The 19538-nt window shown below is 37.6% G+C and overlaps 1 protein-coding gene across 1 annotated transcript; it reads right to left on the bottom strand.

The window, feature by feature from the left end:
* Positions 1 to 222: 222 nt before the first annotated feature.
* On the bottom strand, positions 223 to 18499 carry fmn1 (formin 1). Its single transcript, XM_056763760.1, has 17 exons — positions 16724 to 18499; positions 16332 to 16437; positions 14549 to 14610; positions 13229 to 13911; positions 11556 to 11697; positions 10910 to 10997; positions 10266 to 10327; positions 10004 to 10092; positions 9716 to 9845; positions 9387 to 9533; positions 9177 to 9236; positions 8610 to 8730; positions 3825 to 3917; positions 2847 to 2898; positions 2610 to 2759; positions 1913 to 1994; positions 223 to 325 (listed from the first exon to the last, which is right to left on the bottom strand). The coding sequence occupies exons 1-17, from the start codon at positions 18497 to 18499 to the stop codon at positions 281 to 283; spliced, it is 3888 nt and encodes a 1295-aa protein (XP_056619738.1). The 3' UTR covers positions 223 to 280.
* Between the last annotated feature and the right edge of the window lie 1039 nt (positions 18500 to 19538).

The following is a 19538-nucleotide window of genomic DNA, read 5'->3' as shown; positions in this document are numbered from 1 at the left end:
GTTTATATTGCCATTTTTACATGTTAGAATCCTATTTCATTTCAGAAGCCACGATAGTCATTTCGAACAACCCCAGTGTAATTAATAAATAAAAAAAATCAAGTAAATTATAAAAATATTATTTTTTCAAAATTTTAACATTTAAAACTTTCTTAATGTAATCTATTGTGGGATTACACACAATACACCAATACAGTCTGAAGAAAAAAATATTATCCTGCCAAAGGATGGGTCAGAGCACATAAATATACCTGGCCTTCTTTGGAAAAGGTTAAGAGCATTAGCTGCTGGTCAGACTTGCTTCTTTCATACGCAGTCTCTCTTTCTGTAATTAAAACAAAAACATGTATATTATTATGATGCATCATGCAGTTCTGTTAAGAAACACTATCCTGTTAAACAAGTTTGGTGTCAAAAAGGTTGTAAACACCTAATGAAGTTTAACAGTTACTATTGTTTGGTCTGCAGCTCTTGCATATCTGCCACCTACAGTATCTCACAGAAGTGAGTTCACCCTCACATTTCTGTAAATATTTTATTATATCTTTTCATGTGACAACACTGAAAAAATGACACTTTGCTACAATATAAAGTAGTGAGTATACCTTGTATAAAAGTGTAAATTTGCTGTCCCCTCAAAATAACTCAACACACAGCAATTCATGTCTAAATCGCAGGCAACAAAAGTGAGTACACCTCTAAGTGAAAATGTCAAAGTTGGGCCAAAAGTGTCAATATTTTGTCCACCTTCCGTTTGAGGATGCCCCACAGAGGCTCAATAGGGTTTAAGTCTAGAGACATGCTTGGCAAGTCCATCACCTTTACCCTCAGCTTCTTCTGGGGTTGTTATCATGTTGGAATACTGCCCTGCAGCCCAGTCTCCGAATGGAGGGGATCATGCTATGCTACAGTATGTCACAATACATGTTGTTATTCATGGTTCCCTCAATGAACAGTAGCTCCCCAGTGCCGACAGCACTTATGCAGCCCTAGGCCATGACACTCCAACCTACATTCTTGACTGAAGTCAAGACACACTTGTCTTTGCACTCCTCACCTGCTTGCCGCCACACATGCTAGACACCATCTGAACCAAATATGTTTATCTTGGTCTCATCAGACCACTGTACATAGTTCCAGTAATCCATGTCCTCAGTCTGATTGTCTTCAGCAAACTGTTTGTGGGCTTTCTTGAGCATCATCTTTGGAAGAGGCTTCCTTCTGGGACGACAGCCATGCAGACCAATTTGATGCCGTGTGCAGCATATGGTCTGAGCACTGACAGGCTGACCCCCCCCCCCCTTAAACCTATGCAGCAATGCTGGCAGCACTCATTAGTCTATTTCCCAAAGACAACCTCTGGATATGACGATGAGCACGTGCAGTCAACTTCTTTGGTCAACCATGGCAAGGCCTGTTCTGAGTGGAACCGGTCCTGTTAAACCTCTTTATGGTCTTGGCCACCATGCTCCAGCTTAGATTCAGGGTCTTGGCAATCTTCTTATAGCCTAAGCCTTCTTTTTGAAGTGCAACAATTCTTTTTTCAGATCCTCAGACAGTTATTTTCCATGAGGTCCCATGTTGAACTACCAGTGACCTTGTATTTCTAATGAATCACATGACACCGGCGAGGAAAAATGGCAAATTGGGCACAATTTGGAGATCTTTACCTAGGGGTGTACTCACTTTTGTTGCCAGCGGTTTATACATTAATGGGAGTGTGTTGAGTTATTTAACAGGATGTCAAATTTACACTGTTATACAAGCTGTTAACTCGCTACTTTTCTATTGAAGCAAAGTGTCATTTCTTCATTGTTGTCACATGAAAAGAAATAATAAAATATTTAAAAAAATGTGAGGGGTTCTGTGACACTGTATAAAAAAAGTGAAAAAAGATGAAAGTAGTTGTTACCAGTCCGTTTGCATGGACCCTTTTGGTCTCAATATTCTTCTCTGCTGTGATGTTGCGCACTGACTGTTTGGCCTCTCTGAGCCTAAAATCAAGAAAACATTCAGACTGAATAATTTGTATATGTGAAAGCTGAATTCAATCAAAGTGTTTATGTAACTAAAATGTTTGTCCAGCAAGTTGTAATGCTGGAACCCACTAAAACAGAAATTGGATATGACAGTATTTCCTAACTTCCTTCACATCAACTTAGCATTAAAAGTTAGTTTGGTGTAAGCATGTTGCTAAACCAACCTCTTACAAACCAAAATTTATGTAATATACATTAAAATATCCAGCAATATATTAAATAATAGTACATTTTTGCATATATATGAAGAGTGGCAATTCAAATGCATTATTACATATATTGCAATACTGAAAAATATTAACACACAGAGACGCACACAAACACACACCTATACAATGATTAAATATATTGACAATTAGTATATAGGAAAATGTATTTTCTTTGACAAATTTCAGATGTACACAGAACTACTTTTCAATACTTTTTTAGTATTCCATGAAATACAAGTTATTTATTCAATGTAGTTCATGTTTATTTTTTATTATCTCTCATCAATCACTGTTGTTCGGACTTGGTTTGGTTTACTAAATACATAACATGAGGCAGAAAACTGGTTTGATAAATTCTCACCTCTGTTTTGATATTGTCTTGTTCTCTTTCTTCCATCTGATCTTGAAATCATTACAGAACTCAAACCAAAGTGTGAAAACATGGCCAGGCAGAACCTCTTGGTCCCCAGAACGTGGCTTTATACTTAAGTATTCCACCAGGTTACCAAAGCTGAGGAAGAAAAGATGAATCAAAGGAGGAAGTTGATGGAAACGTACCAGTTTTGCATAACTATTTTATACAAATATGTGCCTATACCTTTTACGTGCTGATATCACTTGGTGTTCCATAGTAATGACCTCTATTTGTGCTTTAAAAGAAAATATGTGGATCAACAATTAGGACTGTTGTATATAGATCCTTATAACAAGTGGTAAGATTGTGCACCAATAGTACCAATAGTGCTATAGTCCCAAATTAATTTACATTTACGCATTTGGCAGACGTTTTTATACGAAGTGACTAACATTGAATTATACTATACATTGTATCGGAGTGTGTGCACTCCCCTGGGATCGAACCAATGACCTTGGCGTTGTTAGCTCCATGCACAAACCACTGAGCTACATAAAAGCATTCATACTCATGTTTATAGGGCCTGTACAACAAAAATGCCTTATTTTCACGAAGTCTCATTCATTGCTAAAGTCTGTCTGATTCCTATCTCTTCGTCTGCCTTCTAAACCTGACCAGCTATCTGTACAGGTAGGGAGTCACAGACACTTATCAGGTCTCCGAAAGGGCACAAAACAGATAAGAAAGCACATTTCCTGCAGTCATGAAGAATATCTACAGTATGTAGGAATGACAAAAGCTTTCTTTGAAATGCAGACATTTGTCATTGATGCTATACATAAGTTACCAACAGAAAAATGTTTTCTCTTTATTCTCTTTCTAACGTTTTCTATTGCTTGCATTGTCTTATCCATCCCTGTAAAATATCAGTTTATATCACCATTTATCAGTCACTATGATCTCCAAAACAAAGTAAAGCAAATCCAAACACTAAACAAAAACAATACATTATATATACACACCCACATAACCTAACCAGAACAAACATTTGTTCTGCTGTCTATCATTCATCTACAGACTCCGATCATCTTACAGACAAACTAGAGCTTATATCTGAACAATGTAGACAGAAAGGATTGGATGATGAGACAGGGAACATAAATAGAAGACTTACAAACTTTTCAAACAGTAAATTAGGCTAAACTTCACATCATGGCTTACCATTAGCAATAAAACAGTCCATTTTCTCCTTGAAGGGATGCATGTTTTCTTGGGCCGAATTGGTACAGACGGTTAGGACATCTTTCTCACAAACTGTGAAAAAAAAAAAAAATAACACTGGGTTAGATTGATGCTTTTAAGGCCCTGGTCCCTGACCAGAAGCAAATTTCAAAAGCCAACCCAAAGTTTAGACTAGTTTTAAAACAATATTTTATCCAAAAATAAACAGTCCTGCCTTTTTCTGTTAGCTCTCCATCAGCACTTACATTTTATGAAGCTAGCATTACAGAGCGAATGATTCATTATAATCACATTTATCATATTTGCAGATGCTTTTCTCTCCAAGGCGTTTACCAAAGTGTATACATGTTACTTGCAGTAGTTACGGTAGTTCTCAAAAGCCAAAAAGAACATCAAAACAACAGTAAATAGTGAGCTTCCACTCATGTCTCTGGTATTGTGCTATGTACAATACTAATACATAGTCAAGATGATAAATTGCAAGAACACTGTTGATAAAGATGAGTCTCTAAAGGTCAGGCTTCAACTTGTTTGTAGAAACATGGATGAGTCAAGAAAAAAATCCCACCAAAACATTAAAACACATTAAACTAAAGTCAATTCTCCACAGAACTATAACAATAGAAAAATATTGATTTTAGTAAAACTATTTCAGTTCAAAATACAATAAACAATTTCTGTTCAATATACAAATGAACAGATTATGCTGTTCTTTTATTTTTGCAGAACACAATAAGATATTTTGAAGAATGTTGGACACAAAAGAGACATTCCTTAATATATCTTTTTTTGTGTTATACTGTAACATCGAGTCATGGACAGCTTTTAAATTAAATAAGGGTGTATACATATTAAGGTTTAATATTTAATATTTTTATTGAACTTCCGCTTTAAAGGGATTTAAAGGGAATTACGCAATCTCACATAGTTCCAAACCTGCATACATGTCTTTGTTCTGTTATACACAAAGAAAGATATTTAGAAAAATGTTAGCAACTGAGATTTCTGGGGCACCTTTTCCTCAGATAAAAACATTTAATTTAAGTCAAGGATGCCCCGGAACAGTTTTCTTTGCAAAATTCTTCAAAACATCATTCAACAGAACAAAAAAACAACAATAATTTCTTCCACTAAGGTAGTCAACGGTGCCCCTGAAATCTCAGTTGCTAACATTCTTCCAAATATCTTTCTTTGTGTTCAACCAAACAAAGACATTTATATAGTTTTGGAACATTCTAGCAATTCATGACAGAATATTCATGTTTGAGTCAACCATCACTTAAAGATTGTTTATTAATGAAGAGCCGACTACATGGAAGCATTTTAGAGGATTCTACTAATGTCTGGATCGCACAGAGAGTCCTACAGTACAAAGCATGTGTGCAATCTCAAAGTAATAAAAATGTATTTTGGGAGAAATCTTAATGCATTTCCAGAAGTGTTTTATCATCGTCAACAAGATTTCAAAATTCAAAATGACCTTTTCATTGCTGTATATACTGTCTGTAGTGATGCTTTGTGCAAAGCATTTCATGCTTTTCCTAGCGATTGCTGGATGAGGTGAGATATTTTTTATGCAGGATGTCCTGTTGTAAGTATGAATTAGCACAAACACCTCAGCAATAAATAATAGTCACAAGTTTATAAGTGCATGATTAATAACTAATAGTGACATAAAGTTTATAGATGTCTCTAACCTATCCAAGAGCTGCACAGTCATTCCTCTCAAATTTTCTTGTGAAATCACGTCAAAGAATCTCTGGAAGGAAGGCGAGTTGTTTTTGAGCTGGAAAGGTCAGTGGTTTCCAGATGTCATATCGTGGCCATGGTGCTGATCTGTTCCGAACTCGCGATATGATGTTTACACACCAAAATTACATAAAATTCTTAAAGAGTACGTAGCATGAGATCATGAAAATGACATTTCATGCAGTCTGTTATGTTGCTGTGTTTGAAAGTAAGCTGTCTGCCAAGTTGTAAGTCCGAAGGTGAATAAATAACAAAGTTATTTGCTTGTAAAAATGGGAGTCGACTCTGAATCACACAAACAAGACGTGGAATAGTACACCCGCGTATCTACGTCACTAGACATAGTCCCCGCCTACGTTTTGCTGAGACTCCCCCAAACACAGTCGCTCGTTCATGATGCGTGTGTATCATGTCTAGAGTCTGTGTTCTAGGGTGTGACACTAAGTCCGTCTTATTTCAACTACCAAAGGAAGAACGTCTGAGGGAAAAAATGGTTACAATTCATTTTTCAAAGGATACCAGAGGAGTATAACCCCAGGGTTTTACTGTGCGCGCGTCATTTCACCGAATATTGGTTTAATAATCTTGGCGCATTCACTGCAGTGTATGTGAAACGACTAACCTTCAAAGAGGGGCAATACCAACTCTATTTGGATCTGTTAGCTCCACCGAATCACAACCTGAAAGTGTGACTATTCATTTTTGTATTAGCTTCAAGAAATATTTTTGTACCTTATGTCTGTGTTTAGCTAATGCATATAACATCAACATTAGCATGTACCGTTATTTCTGGGGTGTTTACAGTTGTTTATCTTGCTATTAACTCTGCATTTTGACACATTTGCCGCACATGCACCTATATAGATATATTTGGGTGATACTACAATAATTTTTCATAACGTCGACTTTCTAAAATGCTCTATGTACCATGACAACGCACAGTTAAGACGAAATAATAGTATTACTAACGTATTAACAGTATTTTAAGAAAAAAAAATCTTTTATTTCATTGATAAGCATGCATGTTGTCACACTGGGAGTTTTTATGACAAGAGTTGTCACTTGTCACTGACAAACATCCTGCTCCAGTCGTGGTGGAGTTTGTTGTGGATTAGCGTCTTCTGCTTCCTCGTCAAATTCGGACTCAAATTGGTACGGTAAAATCGCCGCCATCTCTAGCTACACATATAATATACATGACATCCAACCACATGTAAACCGTAATCCTGTAATGATGGTAGTGGGGTTCCATTTGCGACAAACGATGAACGCGTTTGACCAATAACAACAGACTACACCATCTGACCAATCACATGACACAAGGTTAGTGGGTAGGCAGGGGCTAGACGGATGAATCGCGGAACGAATCATTTGAGAGTCAGTCAAGAAGTAAGTAAATAACTGCCTATTCTTAAGACATTATAGTATTTTTACACATTGTATGTACATAAACTTGTTGTTGGACACTCCATAAACCAAAGTAGGGCCTAAACAACCATATGCTAGGTACTCTTTAACCATTGTGTTATCTTATGTTTCTAGGCAATAGCCATGTTTAAATACTAAAGCATAAGAGTCAAAGTTCATGGAAAGTCTTTTCTCCGGCTAAGATCTGTTCACATGCACCTCTGATATGAAACTTAGATAGCCACTGCGCCACCTGTGGACCTTGCAACGCTGTTTGTTCACAGCCAGCCCCCGTCCAATCAGAGGAGGATCAGAGGAGCCAGTCTCCTGCCCAAGTCATAATACACCCTGATGGGAACCCACAACGCTTGAACACGCTCCATCTGCATCTCGCTTCAGATAAGGTTACACACACTGCCATTGTCATTAAGCATTTGTGTAAACTGTGAAGATGGCTGTCAATGAGGAAACATTCAATTTAGACATTTACTGTATTTTTATTGAATAATCCTAATTTAACCCGATTAAATTCTCAAAGATTGGCTACATCCGTGAAAGTAGTTGAACTCAAATCGTGGCAATATTCAGGTCTTCTCAACTGTGCAACGTGGCGAGCCAAACCACAGCCGCAATGTTTACAAAGAGATCCAAAAGATGTCTCAAAAGAAAAACAAGATGAATCAGTAGTGGAGACTAAAGGCATTAGATGTGCTCCACAACGTTGTCAAAGTTGTCGTTTCACAGGGACGCTCTCTTTCTCGTAGGCACGCAGTGACCAATTCAATTACTCCAGCGCTTTCTTGTTGTTCAAAACAACACTGCAGACAAACGTGGTCACCTCAAGCATCCGAAACCTCAGCAGGAAATGTACCAAAGACACCAAGATCCAACAGACGCAGCAAAAAAACAACATCCCGAACAAAAGACGTGGCTCTTTGGGACATGAGGGGAGTTCAAACGGCAAGGAAAAGGGAGAGCATGATGGGCCAGATTTGCCAGTCTCTCCATCGTGCGATAAGAAAGGCTTGTTGAAAGGTAAAGAATAGAATCTCTGACACACATCTGTAAGGCCACACTGAACTTTGACTGATACAAGTGTAGCGGGAGAACAGAGATGCATCTATGCGGAGATAAAGCCCATCCCATTGCGATAAGCCTCTCTTCTCTCAGATTACATAAGCGCACTGCCGTCTGTCGGCCCTCCAATGACATGAGCAACGAAACTGAAGAAGCACAGAATGCCTGAAGCATCTGATGGGTAGGATTAAAGTCATATCTAAAAGGCGCCAGGGCAGAGTCGCACCGACTCCGCTTCGTCTCCAACATCCGTGCGTGTACACGCGTACACAAAAGCGGAAAGTCCTTAGATATATTCTACCTGATCTAATGTGGTTTAATAATGAGTTGTTGCTTACAGATGTTGTAAAATCTTCTGAGAAGTCTGACTGAAGTTCATTTGATTCACTGTGATAAAGTAACAGACGGTCGCTGGAGGATTAAAGCCATCCATCCAAACCCATGTAATCTGGCTTGTTTGATGGTGTAGTAAATCATTCACACAGTAAAATCGTTTTTGAAGCTCTTGAGAGAGCTTTTGCTAATTCCTACCTGCCAGATCTCGCCTTAACTTTCTGAGATCCCTTGAGAGGTCTTCAAACTTCACTTGAGAGGCCAGAAAAATATCTTGAGGTTCAGGCAAAGGAAAGACGCTCTTTTCCGTCCCGGCATTCTGAAGAGAGAGAAACAAGCGTATTAGATAAAGATCTGTGGTCCCTGACCCACTTAAACCAGTATGATGGTCATGATGGTTTACTGTTGCTGTGGTCTTTTTAAAGTGATAGTTCACTAAAAATGAAAATTGTGTCATCATTTATTCATACTCCTGTCATTTCAAACCTGTATTGCTTTCTTTCTTTCGCAGAATACAAAATAAGATATTTTGAAGAATGTGGTTAACTGGCCCCCATTCACTTGGATTGGTTTTTGAATGAGTGTCAGCACTGTTCGGTTACTAACTTTCTCCAAAATATCTTCTTTCGTATTCTGCAGAAGAAAGAAAGTCAAACAGGATTGAAATGACAAGATGGTGAGTAAATGATTGACAGAATTTTCATTTTTGGGTGAACCATACCTTTAACAAGAGTGTAATAAAGTAAGTAGCTTATGAAAGGTTACCTTATCAAAATGGTGCAGATAGTAGGAAACAACGTAGTCCAACAGACTAATTCGATTATCCTGTAGATTCATACGGAAATGTGTTAAAACGTACATATTATACATAATGCTATAAAACAGATGAAATGACATCTAATGAAAGGCATACAAGTGTTAAAAAGCCTCGGGAGAAGTCTAACAGATAGAAGGAGTATTGGAGAGTAACTTTACCCTGCTCTTGACATCTTTAAGTTTAGGAAGAATCTCAAGCCCAAAGCCGTCCGCCTGACCTCGAGCTCTACTACCTCCATTCATATAGTTTCCAAGAGCAAGAACCAGTCCCATCACTTCCCTCACACTGTCCTCCTCCGGCAGATGCTGCAGAAATTCAGTACAGAAAGACACATTAGTATTTTTGACAGTCTTTATAATTAAAAGAATTTAAATTTTTCAAGCACTCAGATTTTAACTTAACAAATGTCAACTGCTCAAAGTGATAGGTAAAGCAGGCCAGCTTTCATAAATGATCTGAGATCTGACCCTTAAAATTGCCTTTGTACCTTGCAGACGCGGAGAATAATCTCAGCCTTGTGCTGTATGGCGGCAACAGCATCTGTAAACTTTGACTGAAAAATGAAACAGTGAACTCGACTGGAGAATTCAGGAATCTGGGAGAGTTCATACAGGAACCTGTCAGGACAGATCGGTGAAACATCAGAGCAAAAATGAGTAAGAAATTGGCCTTCAATCGATCTCAAAAACTTAAAAAATATACAAGTTGCTAGCTGTTTTCAGGACTAAATGGAAAGAAAACACAAACTATGTCTTATGTTTCTGGAATATCTCACTGTTCAGGTTTGTCCAGTAGTTTGACCTGCTCCTCGTCCGAGGTTTCATAGTGTTTCTTTATCTTCTCCAACTCTTCAGGCTGGGCTCTCTAAAAGAAACAAACCAGATGAACACATACGACAACTGACCCAAATATACACCCATACACTTACGTAAATGAAAACATTAACAAAACTATAAATTAGGTAATGTTTGTAACTAGAACCGCCAATAAAATACGGTAATCTAAACATGAAGTGACGAATGTTGCAGAATACTTACGTTCTCATACAATGCTTCAATGGCATCCAGGTCAACCACTGAATTGTCCAAAGTCAAAACAGCTACGAGAAAGTATTTAAAACAAGAAATTGATCATAACTGTGAATAAATTGTATTATTTTTTATAGCCAACTACTGTATATAATATATCATCTTAGAGATATGTGCAACTTTACATGTTTAGATATTTCTAAGAATTACTATTGCGTAGTAGTTTTATTCCCGTATGTGATAATTGTTCTGGATTTAATACATTAGCAAGTGTGGCTCAATTTCCCGAAATCATTGAAAACAGCTGGTACTGACTTTGCAAAACTGGCCTGTGATGCATTCAGAAAAGTTTATGCGAAGGTTTCAAACGATGTGACAAGTTTATTTAAAAAACAAAGTCCTAATAAGAACTGGTTCCAATCCCACGGCTGAAAGCTCCGTCTCTAGAAATATGCATCCTTTTTTAAACATTGTCTCTCGACTCGTCTCACGCTATCCAGACGGCACAAATATGCATCCATTTTCACATGTCTGTTTATTGTTAACCCTAACCCTTTATTGATAAAATTTATCTGGACAGGCATATCACTGTAATGGAACAAAGAAAACATCAGTTGACTGGATGATGTGTGGAGTTCTTCAAAGCAATTTACCTTGCTGGATGTCCTTCATCTCTAGGTGGAGACTTGAGATTAAGATGCCCACTGCCTGGGAGCGCTTACCATCCAATAATTTAATGACCTTGAAAAGTTCAATATTTTAAAAATCAATAGCCATTTTATTTATAAATCAAACATGCACAATAAAGCATTCTATACACTATATAAATCAAAGATTCATTTTTGTTTTATTTTTGTGTCATGCAATAAAGACACAAATTTGAAACCATAGAAACCTTGAAAAATCCTTTCATTGTGAAATCTGACTGCCAAGATAAACAATGACATGGTCACATAAACAGTAGCATTTTTTTTCAGTTATTTCCTATAAGCCAATGTAGTTATATAGAATATAATGGCAATGGCAGCGGTACTTAATAGAATTAAAATCAATTGAATTAAGTGCTATTGTTATTCTGTATAAGCCTGAATGACCAACAGAGAAAAGTAAATAGAGGCATTATGAAATATCTCTGTGTTCCAGCCTTGAATATTTTATTGCAAAGGTTGAAAACTGCTCTCTCTAGTGGACATTTCTTAAATCAGTATTTTATGAAAGAAGATAAACGCTTGCTTATCTTGAATGGGACATTCATGCCAATCTCATATGTCTTGTCATTTTCAGCAACATCAACTGTACCTTCCTGGCTTTGTTTTTCTTCTCGTAGGCTTCTGAGAGGGGCTTTCTTTTGGTGGTCGACGCGGCTTTCGCGAACAGTTCTGCAAACTCATCTGTGTTTATTATCTCTGGCTCCACCAGTGAACTCCACAGCATATCGTTTCTGAGAAAATACATAAAGATGGAGATGGAGACAGATGTGTTGGGATGTCTTAATTACGCCTTTTTCCTATTCTTTTGAAATATTGCATAATATGACAATTTTTGTCCCCTCAAACGTTTTCGCTTATTTTACAGGCACATCAAGATTATATCTTGAGGTGAAGTACAGCCTACCAACCAAAGCACTTACTAATTGTGGTATTTGTGAAAACCAAAGTAACATTTGTTGTTGCCAGGCAACAGTGTCATAATGCAGGGGATGGAAAATCAGCACAATCTCAATGTGCTTTGCAACAATTTCTCTCTTATAAAAATAATTAAGGAGCCGGGGCGAAGGCGCGTAGTTAAGATTGACTGGGTTCGACTTTGGTTTGAATAAATCCTCAAAGAGAGAGAAGAAAGCTTTTATGGGGAGTCGAATAACATCTCAACAGCACAGAGGTGGCCGGGGAAAAGAATCCCACAGAAATCCACACCGCCACTAGAGGTCCTGGAAAGACGACTGCTCAGCTTGTGGCTGGCCCCTCATGCAGACAAATGTCTGCAGCGGTCTGTCTTAAACATAATTTGAGGTCTAATGATGTCTGCCTCACTTTTGAGATGGATGTCGAGTGTTTCTGTGGAATGTAAAAGAGTCCTTCACCCTAAAATGAAGATTTTCTTGTGCCCACTTAAACACTGATTCACAAGCACCAACGCAAACTAACCAATCATCATTGACAACTGTGTCCCGTGACTTGGTGGTTCAAATTCCAATTTCAGGTCTCTCTTCACGTTTTTAAAGCATTTGTTATATTTTAAGTGCATGGTTTTCAGTAGTCAGCTGTGTGCCATTTTCAATGTCAAATCTATAATGGTCCATATTCCTTATGGATGGGCACATGAAAAATAAAATAAATAAATATATAAATAAATGTTTTATGTTCTGTGAAGTGACATTCCTTCTCCAATGGTTGGGTATTATTGCTTCTGGTTTGTGCATTTATTTCAAATAAATCCTGCCAAAATTGTTGTCTCCCCAAACCGTGTCTTTTTTGTCAACTCCATAATGCATGTTTATTTCCCTTTTTTGAAATAGAGAACTTGAGCATAGGCTGATATTATTCTGATTCTATCAACAAGGGGTTAGGGAAATATAAACAGATGGTTCATTATATTAGTAACAAAAACATTCTCTGAGATTTAATATGTCCCATCCACAATGCAAAATGTCACATCCAGAACTCTGGAATTGCTAATAATATTTCTCAAACCTTACAAATGTATTCATTTGAATTTAGAGGATGTCACAAATTGAGCACAGATTTGCCAAATCCGCAACCAAATAGTATTATTATTGAAGATTTCAATGTGAACGCAAAAATTTACCCAAATACACATTATTTTCTCTACAATCTAAATTTAGATGAAGCATTATATTTATAAGAAATGTCCGAGACAATAACAAGATCAACTTCTAAGCATTGGCATTGTTTATATTTTATCAATAGGAAATTGTTTATATTTCAGCAAAATATATAGGGCTATAATACCTGTTTTCTTGGATCTGTATGCGTGTCCAGTACAGTGGTTTCATTGGACAGACCGGCTCCACTGACTGTTTGCGAAGAGTATTGTCTGGCACTTGACTGAGGTAGACAGCGCCTCCTGGAGGGGGAGGTGGGACAGAGTGCAACACTGGTGGTGGTGGTGGTGGTGGCACACACATCATGTCTGGAGGTGGTGGAGGAGGTGGAGGTACACTTCCTGGCAAATCCAGAGGTTGAGGAAGAAGCGGAGATATAGTGGGAGCATAAGGGCCAGGTGGTGGTGGTGGTGGTGGAGGCGGTGGAGGAACCATGCTGTCCAATTCTAACTGAAGAAATGCAGGTGGGGGAGGCGGAGGAGGAACCATGTTTTCATTGCCAGTGAAGTTTAGGTCTTTTGTCAAACTGGGATCTGGATTTTTGGACACACTTTGTTGGAAGTCAAGGACCCTGCTCTGGCCTCCTTTGACCTCATCAGACTTGATAAATGTCTCCCTGTCTGTCTGAATGCAAACGGAGCGAAAGACCCGTGGTCTGATGTGGTCTTCAGTGGACACAGCAACATCCCTGAGATCTTTGTGATGGTCTTCGTTTCTCTCTTGTTGTAAGCTTGCGATGGTTTCTCCTAGTTTGGACAGAACCTCTTCATGTTCCTCATGTGTCTGGAAGAGCTGAAGTTTGAGTTCGGCCTGCGTTCATGTAAAAGTGTCAAATCTCATGTGTTATGTTAACATTAATATAAACAACGCTGATATGAAAATATTTGCATGAGAAAATAAGCCTCCTCAAAAACAACGTGTAAAAACTGATAGATTGTAACATATTTACATGAGCATGTACTGTATTTCTCCCAATAGCCATCGATTAATGACTTTTGCTTAAATTCTGTGATCATCCTAATCCAACGCTACTTTAATTTTCAGCAGATTTTTTGCTTTCTCATTTCTTAATATTCAACATTATTTTAATAAACAGATAATAATAACATTACAGAAATAAATCTGATCTGATGAAATCAGACATGATAATGTCAAATTAATTCAACATGAATGTGAGAAAATGTGAAAAATGAAAAATTAAATTACAATTAAACAGATTTGCTGAAAAATGTAAAAGCATTACTAGAGGTGTTTTAAATCATGCTTACTAAAATACGCATTAGAAATTTTGTACACACGTTTTTAGTAGACACTTTAAATTCTTAATGAAATAAGGAAGCTGATGCCATAGTGTTTTTGTCATTTTCTGTATTTTTCAGTTGTAAATTGCTTAGTTGTAAATTGCTTAATTAAATAATGTTAATGTCAATGTTATTAAGTTTCTCACCTCTATTTTCTCCTTCTCTTCGTCAAATTCTCTTTTCTGCTGCAGTAGAGCTGCCTGATGCTCTGAGAAAATCAAACAAAGAGATGATTATTTCTGTACATATTTCAAAACTTGTAAACGTGTTCTACCATTAATCCGTTTTCCAAATACATCACGAAAGGTGCATATTTAAATACTGCAGATGCGAAACATTCCAGCAGATGGCAGTAGTGTGTTTGTCAGGGGCGGATTATCCATAGACGGGATTGGGCGATTTAAAAAAGAGAAGCGAAATGTACCTGCAGTACCTTAAATTAAAAGTACTTTATTATTGAAACCCTTTATTTACTTTAATTCTCAAACAATTGTGTGCACTTTGTTTATAAATTCACTTAAAAATGTAATGAAAGGGAAATGTAATGTAAATGTTATGTTATTATCTCTAAACATAACACTGAACAAAAACGGAAAAGCAGTTTAAAAGCTTTGTTCTTCAGTAATAATTGTGTAGACTTTTTTTTAAGCTAGAGGAGTAGTACTAGGATAGAGAGAAATTGTATTGTTGTGTATCGGTTTTCTGTTCTGTTAATCTGTTATTTTACTATTTTCCAGTAATAATTTGGTGCAAAGTTCATGCTTGCAAATTCTATTACAGGAATAAATAACTAAATAAATATATTTATATGGATTAAATGATGTCCCGTGTTTTAACATCTACATGATTAATTAGCCTATATGCACATTAAGAGCACAAATCACAAAATATTTTAGTAGACATGAAATTGTATTCAGATTTAGCAAATGAATGATGCATTCATCTGATAAATCATGATATTTCATCCACAGGAAAGTAAATTCAAGTGAATGCTTCTAAAAGTATTGGTATCGGTATCGATATCGGCAATACTGGCCCTGCATTTACTTGGTATCGGATCGGTACCAAATTTTACCTTATCGCCCACCACTACTTTTCAGAGCGCTGAGCTTTGTAAAATATTAGCATGTTTCAGAGAGGCGGAGGAAAGAGGAGATACAAACATGCACTGTATCTGTAAAATACAGCATTTTTTACTCTTAAATTGTTTATACTCATTGTATTACATCTAAAGCAAACAGTAATATTCCTTTTAGCCGAGTCAAATGACCCCTTTAAGACATATGGTTTTACATGTATTCCTAATACTTGCCATTTATGATCCAAATAAACATATTTAGTATGACATGTTCATGTTGCACTAACATGCGAGTTGGGGGGGGACTTCACATGTGGTCACCCTAGGGCACTAAACTGTGTTAATCCGGGCCTGGTATTTGTTCTTTCGAGAAAAATAGCTTTAATATTTGCGGAACAATGGGAGAAACTGTCAGGCGTCTTTTGTAAGATAATTTTCTCATGTGGGAGGGTTGTAGCTGTTATGATTATATTAACACATAGAACCATGATTTTTTATGTTTTTTTGGTTCACTCCACACCCTGTTGACTCTTAAATCAACAGAATATGTGTGATGTATGAGGGTCATGTGTTATTATAAAATTGGAAATATGGACGCAAAACAATATAGTAGGTGGAACTTTAAAAATGTTTGTGGTGCATAGCTAGGAAAATGAAAGCATTGTCTTGGAGTGACACATGCAAAACAAACAATATGATGTTGAAAAATATCTTATCATCTGCAGAACTGCCCTTTAAGAATACATTGAGGGTGGAGGTGTATTGGAGTATGTTTGGAGAGCATTCTGCCATTAGGTACAAAAGCAAACATTTACACACCGCTTGTTTCAAAATGTACAATGAGGCCTCACCAGCTTCTGTGTATTTCAGGCCTATCTTTTCCTCCTTGTCTTTGGGCTTGGGTGGAGGCCAGATGGTCTGAAGTCGCCTTGGTGTGCGTTCCTCACTCACCTCAGACTAAAGGGAAGAAAACAGTTACATTGCAATGTTAAACATAAAGACATTCATATACTGGTTTAAAAATCTAAAACTGTAGGGTTTTTAAAAAATGACTGAAAAATGATAACAAACAAAAATTATAAAAAGAAAATAAAGATTTTAAAGCAGTTAAGAATTATGGATAAACTACACATTCTACATTAATGTTAGAATTAATTGTTATTCTTTTGGGTTTTTGATGAAAGTGGTACAGTTAAAGACTGTCAAATAACTATTTGGAGGAGATGCTACCAAAGCTTCATACTTTGCAATCAGTTCTTTTGGTATCTGGTGACTTTATTGAGCTCCGGTCAAAGAAAGCTCTGAGAGCCTCTTTGTCCTTATTCATCTTCTTTTTTCCAGCGTCCATGTCAATTTGAAGTGAAGTGTCTTTTTTGACGGGTTTAACTGTAAAGAAAGCTTTGAAGGCATCTAAGGCCGTCTCTGTATTTGGAGCTTTGTTCGTTTCCTCAGATGGGGAGATTAATTTCTCCTCTTCGCTTGGACGTTTCTCTGGCCTTTCTGCAGGCTTTTGGCTGACTGGAGACAGCGGAGGACTTGACGTGGTCTCCTTCTTTCTCTTTCCTTCCCCCTTGCTGCTGTTGAAGAATTGGGTAATCTGTTCCAGGAAGTCTCCCTTCACCTCCTTGTTCGACTGATCTGGGCTTTGGGGCTGGTCTGGGGTTTCTCTTTCCTCATGTCCTTCTTTCTTGGTGCCACGCATGCTGGGGAAGAGGAAAGACAAATGGAGGGGTCTCTCTTTTACTGCGGTGGGGGACTGTACAGATTGGTTCGACTCAGATCCCAGAGGAGGTTCTGTGTTCTTCTCAGGAGATGAATCATCTGGGCGATTGAGCACAGAGGATGTATCTGCATGTTCTATCATTGTCTTATCTTCTGTTGGTTCTTTCTTTATATTTTCACCCATCTTTTCATCCTCTATTTTTTCTTCTGACCCCACAAGTTTGTCGGTTCGATCCTGCATTTTTATATTCCAGCCTTCTTCTCTTATTCGTCTCTTGCCTTTGACATAATCTTGCATCACCTTGTTCTCTAGCTGATCGCCTGAAGGTACTGGTTCCAGTGGGGCTGAGTCAGAATTTCCTGGTTTGGACAAACTGGTAGCATGTTGTTTAGTGTCAAAGATTTCAGAATCTTTTAAAAACTCCAACTCACTTCCTCTTATGTCAGATCGTGTATTTTGAATCTCAGTCTTCTGGGTTGGGTTAGAAGAATGGACCTCCACAAAACTCTCCTTCTCTTGGATCTTTCCACCTCCAATACCAGGTTCTAAAGAATGATCTTCCACTTGTGTAAGGGTGATAACTCGAGTTCTGCTGTTCACAGGTGAGTTTGGAGAAAGAACCTTGTGATCAATGAGATCCTGATCTTCACAATGTGTTGATGTGGTGTTAATGTCCACGTTTTTAGATGCCTGCTTATCTAGAGTATCTAAAGTTGTGTTTTGGTTTAAATCAAAAGTTCCAACTACATCTGAAGCAACATCTGCAATATTTTTATCTCCAGTCATTTTGCTCATGATGGAAGATGCTTCCTGCTGACTTTGCATTGAAATGTCATTGTTGTCATACGTGGGTGGCTTCAGAGACAAAGAAAATTCTGAAAGATAACTTCTCGTTGAGTCATTTTCCACCGTACCAAATTCACTGCTGATGCTATCCAACCCATGTCCATTATTGTCAGATATGTCCTGACTGATTCTGTATTTGCACATATTCCCATCATCACTCGCTGATACAAATTCTTTATCTCTCATGTTGACAGATACCTTTGTATAGTCACCAAAAACAACCTTTTTAGTATCCGCTGAACCCACTGCTAAATTATCAATTTGTTTGTACAGACTGCTCACGCTGTAACTGTCCAAGACTTCGCTAATTGGTTTAGACTGGGGGTAAGCTAGACCATCTGTTACATCCTGGTTAGCTCGGCTTGTTCCTGATATTTTATTGTAATGATCTCTCTGATGTGCAACAGTCAGGTCTAAGTCCAGGTTCTCTTTTTCTGGAGCAGTGTTCATTTCATTAATCAGAATATTTGAGCTGTTTAGGTTGTCCTTAGTCTTCTTGTATAGCTGAACATTTAAATGTGAAGTGCCAAAGTCATCCCACCACCGAGAACAGTCTCCCAAAGAGGAATCATTTTCAGTCAAAGATTGAAAAGAGGTCAAAGACAGACTATCCTCAGTCAATGTTGGAAGTTCATGTTTTTTATTGGGTTGAAAATATTCTGTAGATTTGCCAAAAAATGAATTCATGGGATTACTCTCCATTTTCTTCCTCCTGATGTATTCTGTCTATAAACTGGTATACTCCACAGATTTATACCTACAGAAAGCAAATGTGAAATTAAAATCTACCGTGACAACTAAGATTATTAGGTTATTTCCATATGCTTTTCCAAACACATTCAAGTCGTCCAACTTTAAACAAATTTAAACAAATGATTATCATGAACTATATGCCATTAATCTGCCATCAAAATAGAATTTTAAATACATTACATTCAGTTTTACTGAGAACGCTCCAGATTTTCATGTACTTTTTGTATTCTGTTGCACTTCAATAAAATTTCCAAAAAAAAGGATGGCAGGAAAATCTGCATGTAAGATTTCCAGAGATGCTGTTCAGGTTGTCATTGCAGAGGAGCTGAAGGAATGGATGACAAAACGTTCCGTGTTAAACCAGAGAACAACCTTTTTTCCAAATAGCAACAACACCAAGTCTTCCCTCCTTTAAAATCTTTAGATTTGCAATGTCCGCTCCTTATCCACAGTTCCTATCGAGAGTGAGAGCACAACAAAGTATTGAATCCTGAGATATACAGTGTGTTCTCCGCCTACATTCTGACACACGATTTCTGGTCACACTCTGTAATCCAGGAGCGGCATCAAGTCAGAACCACACCCAGAAGACACACACAACTCCTTCAAGAGGAACTGTCCCGTCAGAAACTTACTGTGCTTCTGTAGAGCTGGATATCTCCTTCTGTCCAAACATCCCCTTAATCACCACGATTAACCTGTTTAACTCCAATCACATGTCTGTGTTGTCAATCTG

This window comes from Triplophysa dalaica, chromosome 13 (genome assembly GCF_015846415.1).
Source record: "Triplophysa dalaica isolate WHDGS20190420 chromosome 13, ASM1584641v1, whole genome shotgun sequence".
In the NCBI taxonomy this organism is placed as follows: domain Eukaryota; kingdom Metazoa; phylum Chordata; class Actinopteri; order Cypriniformes; family Nemacheilidae; genus Triplophysa; species Triplophysa dalaica.
This window is presented reverse-complemented; position numbering and strand designations above follow the sequence as displayed.

Bases quoted from the DNA above. Each gene is read 5' to 3' on its own strand.
- fmn1 (XM_056763760.1), bottom strand. From the start codon at position 18,499: ATGAACACTGCTCCAGAAAAAGAGAACCTGGACTTAGACCTGACTGTT. The intron at 2,899-3,824 runs GTAAGCCATGAT...TTTCTTTTAAAG, and splicing joins GGACTGTTTTATTGCTAATG to CACAAATAGAGGTCATTACT. The intron at 1,995-2,609 runs GTGAGAATTTAT...TCTTGATTTTAG, and splicing joins AAGACAATATCAAAACAGAG to GCTCAGAGAGGCCAAACAGT.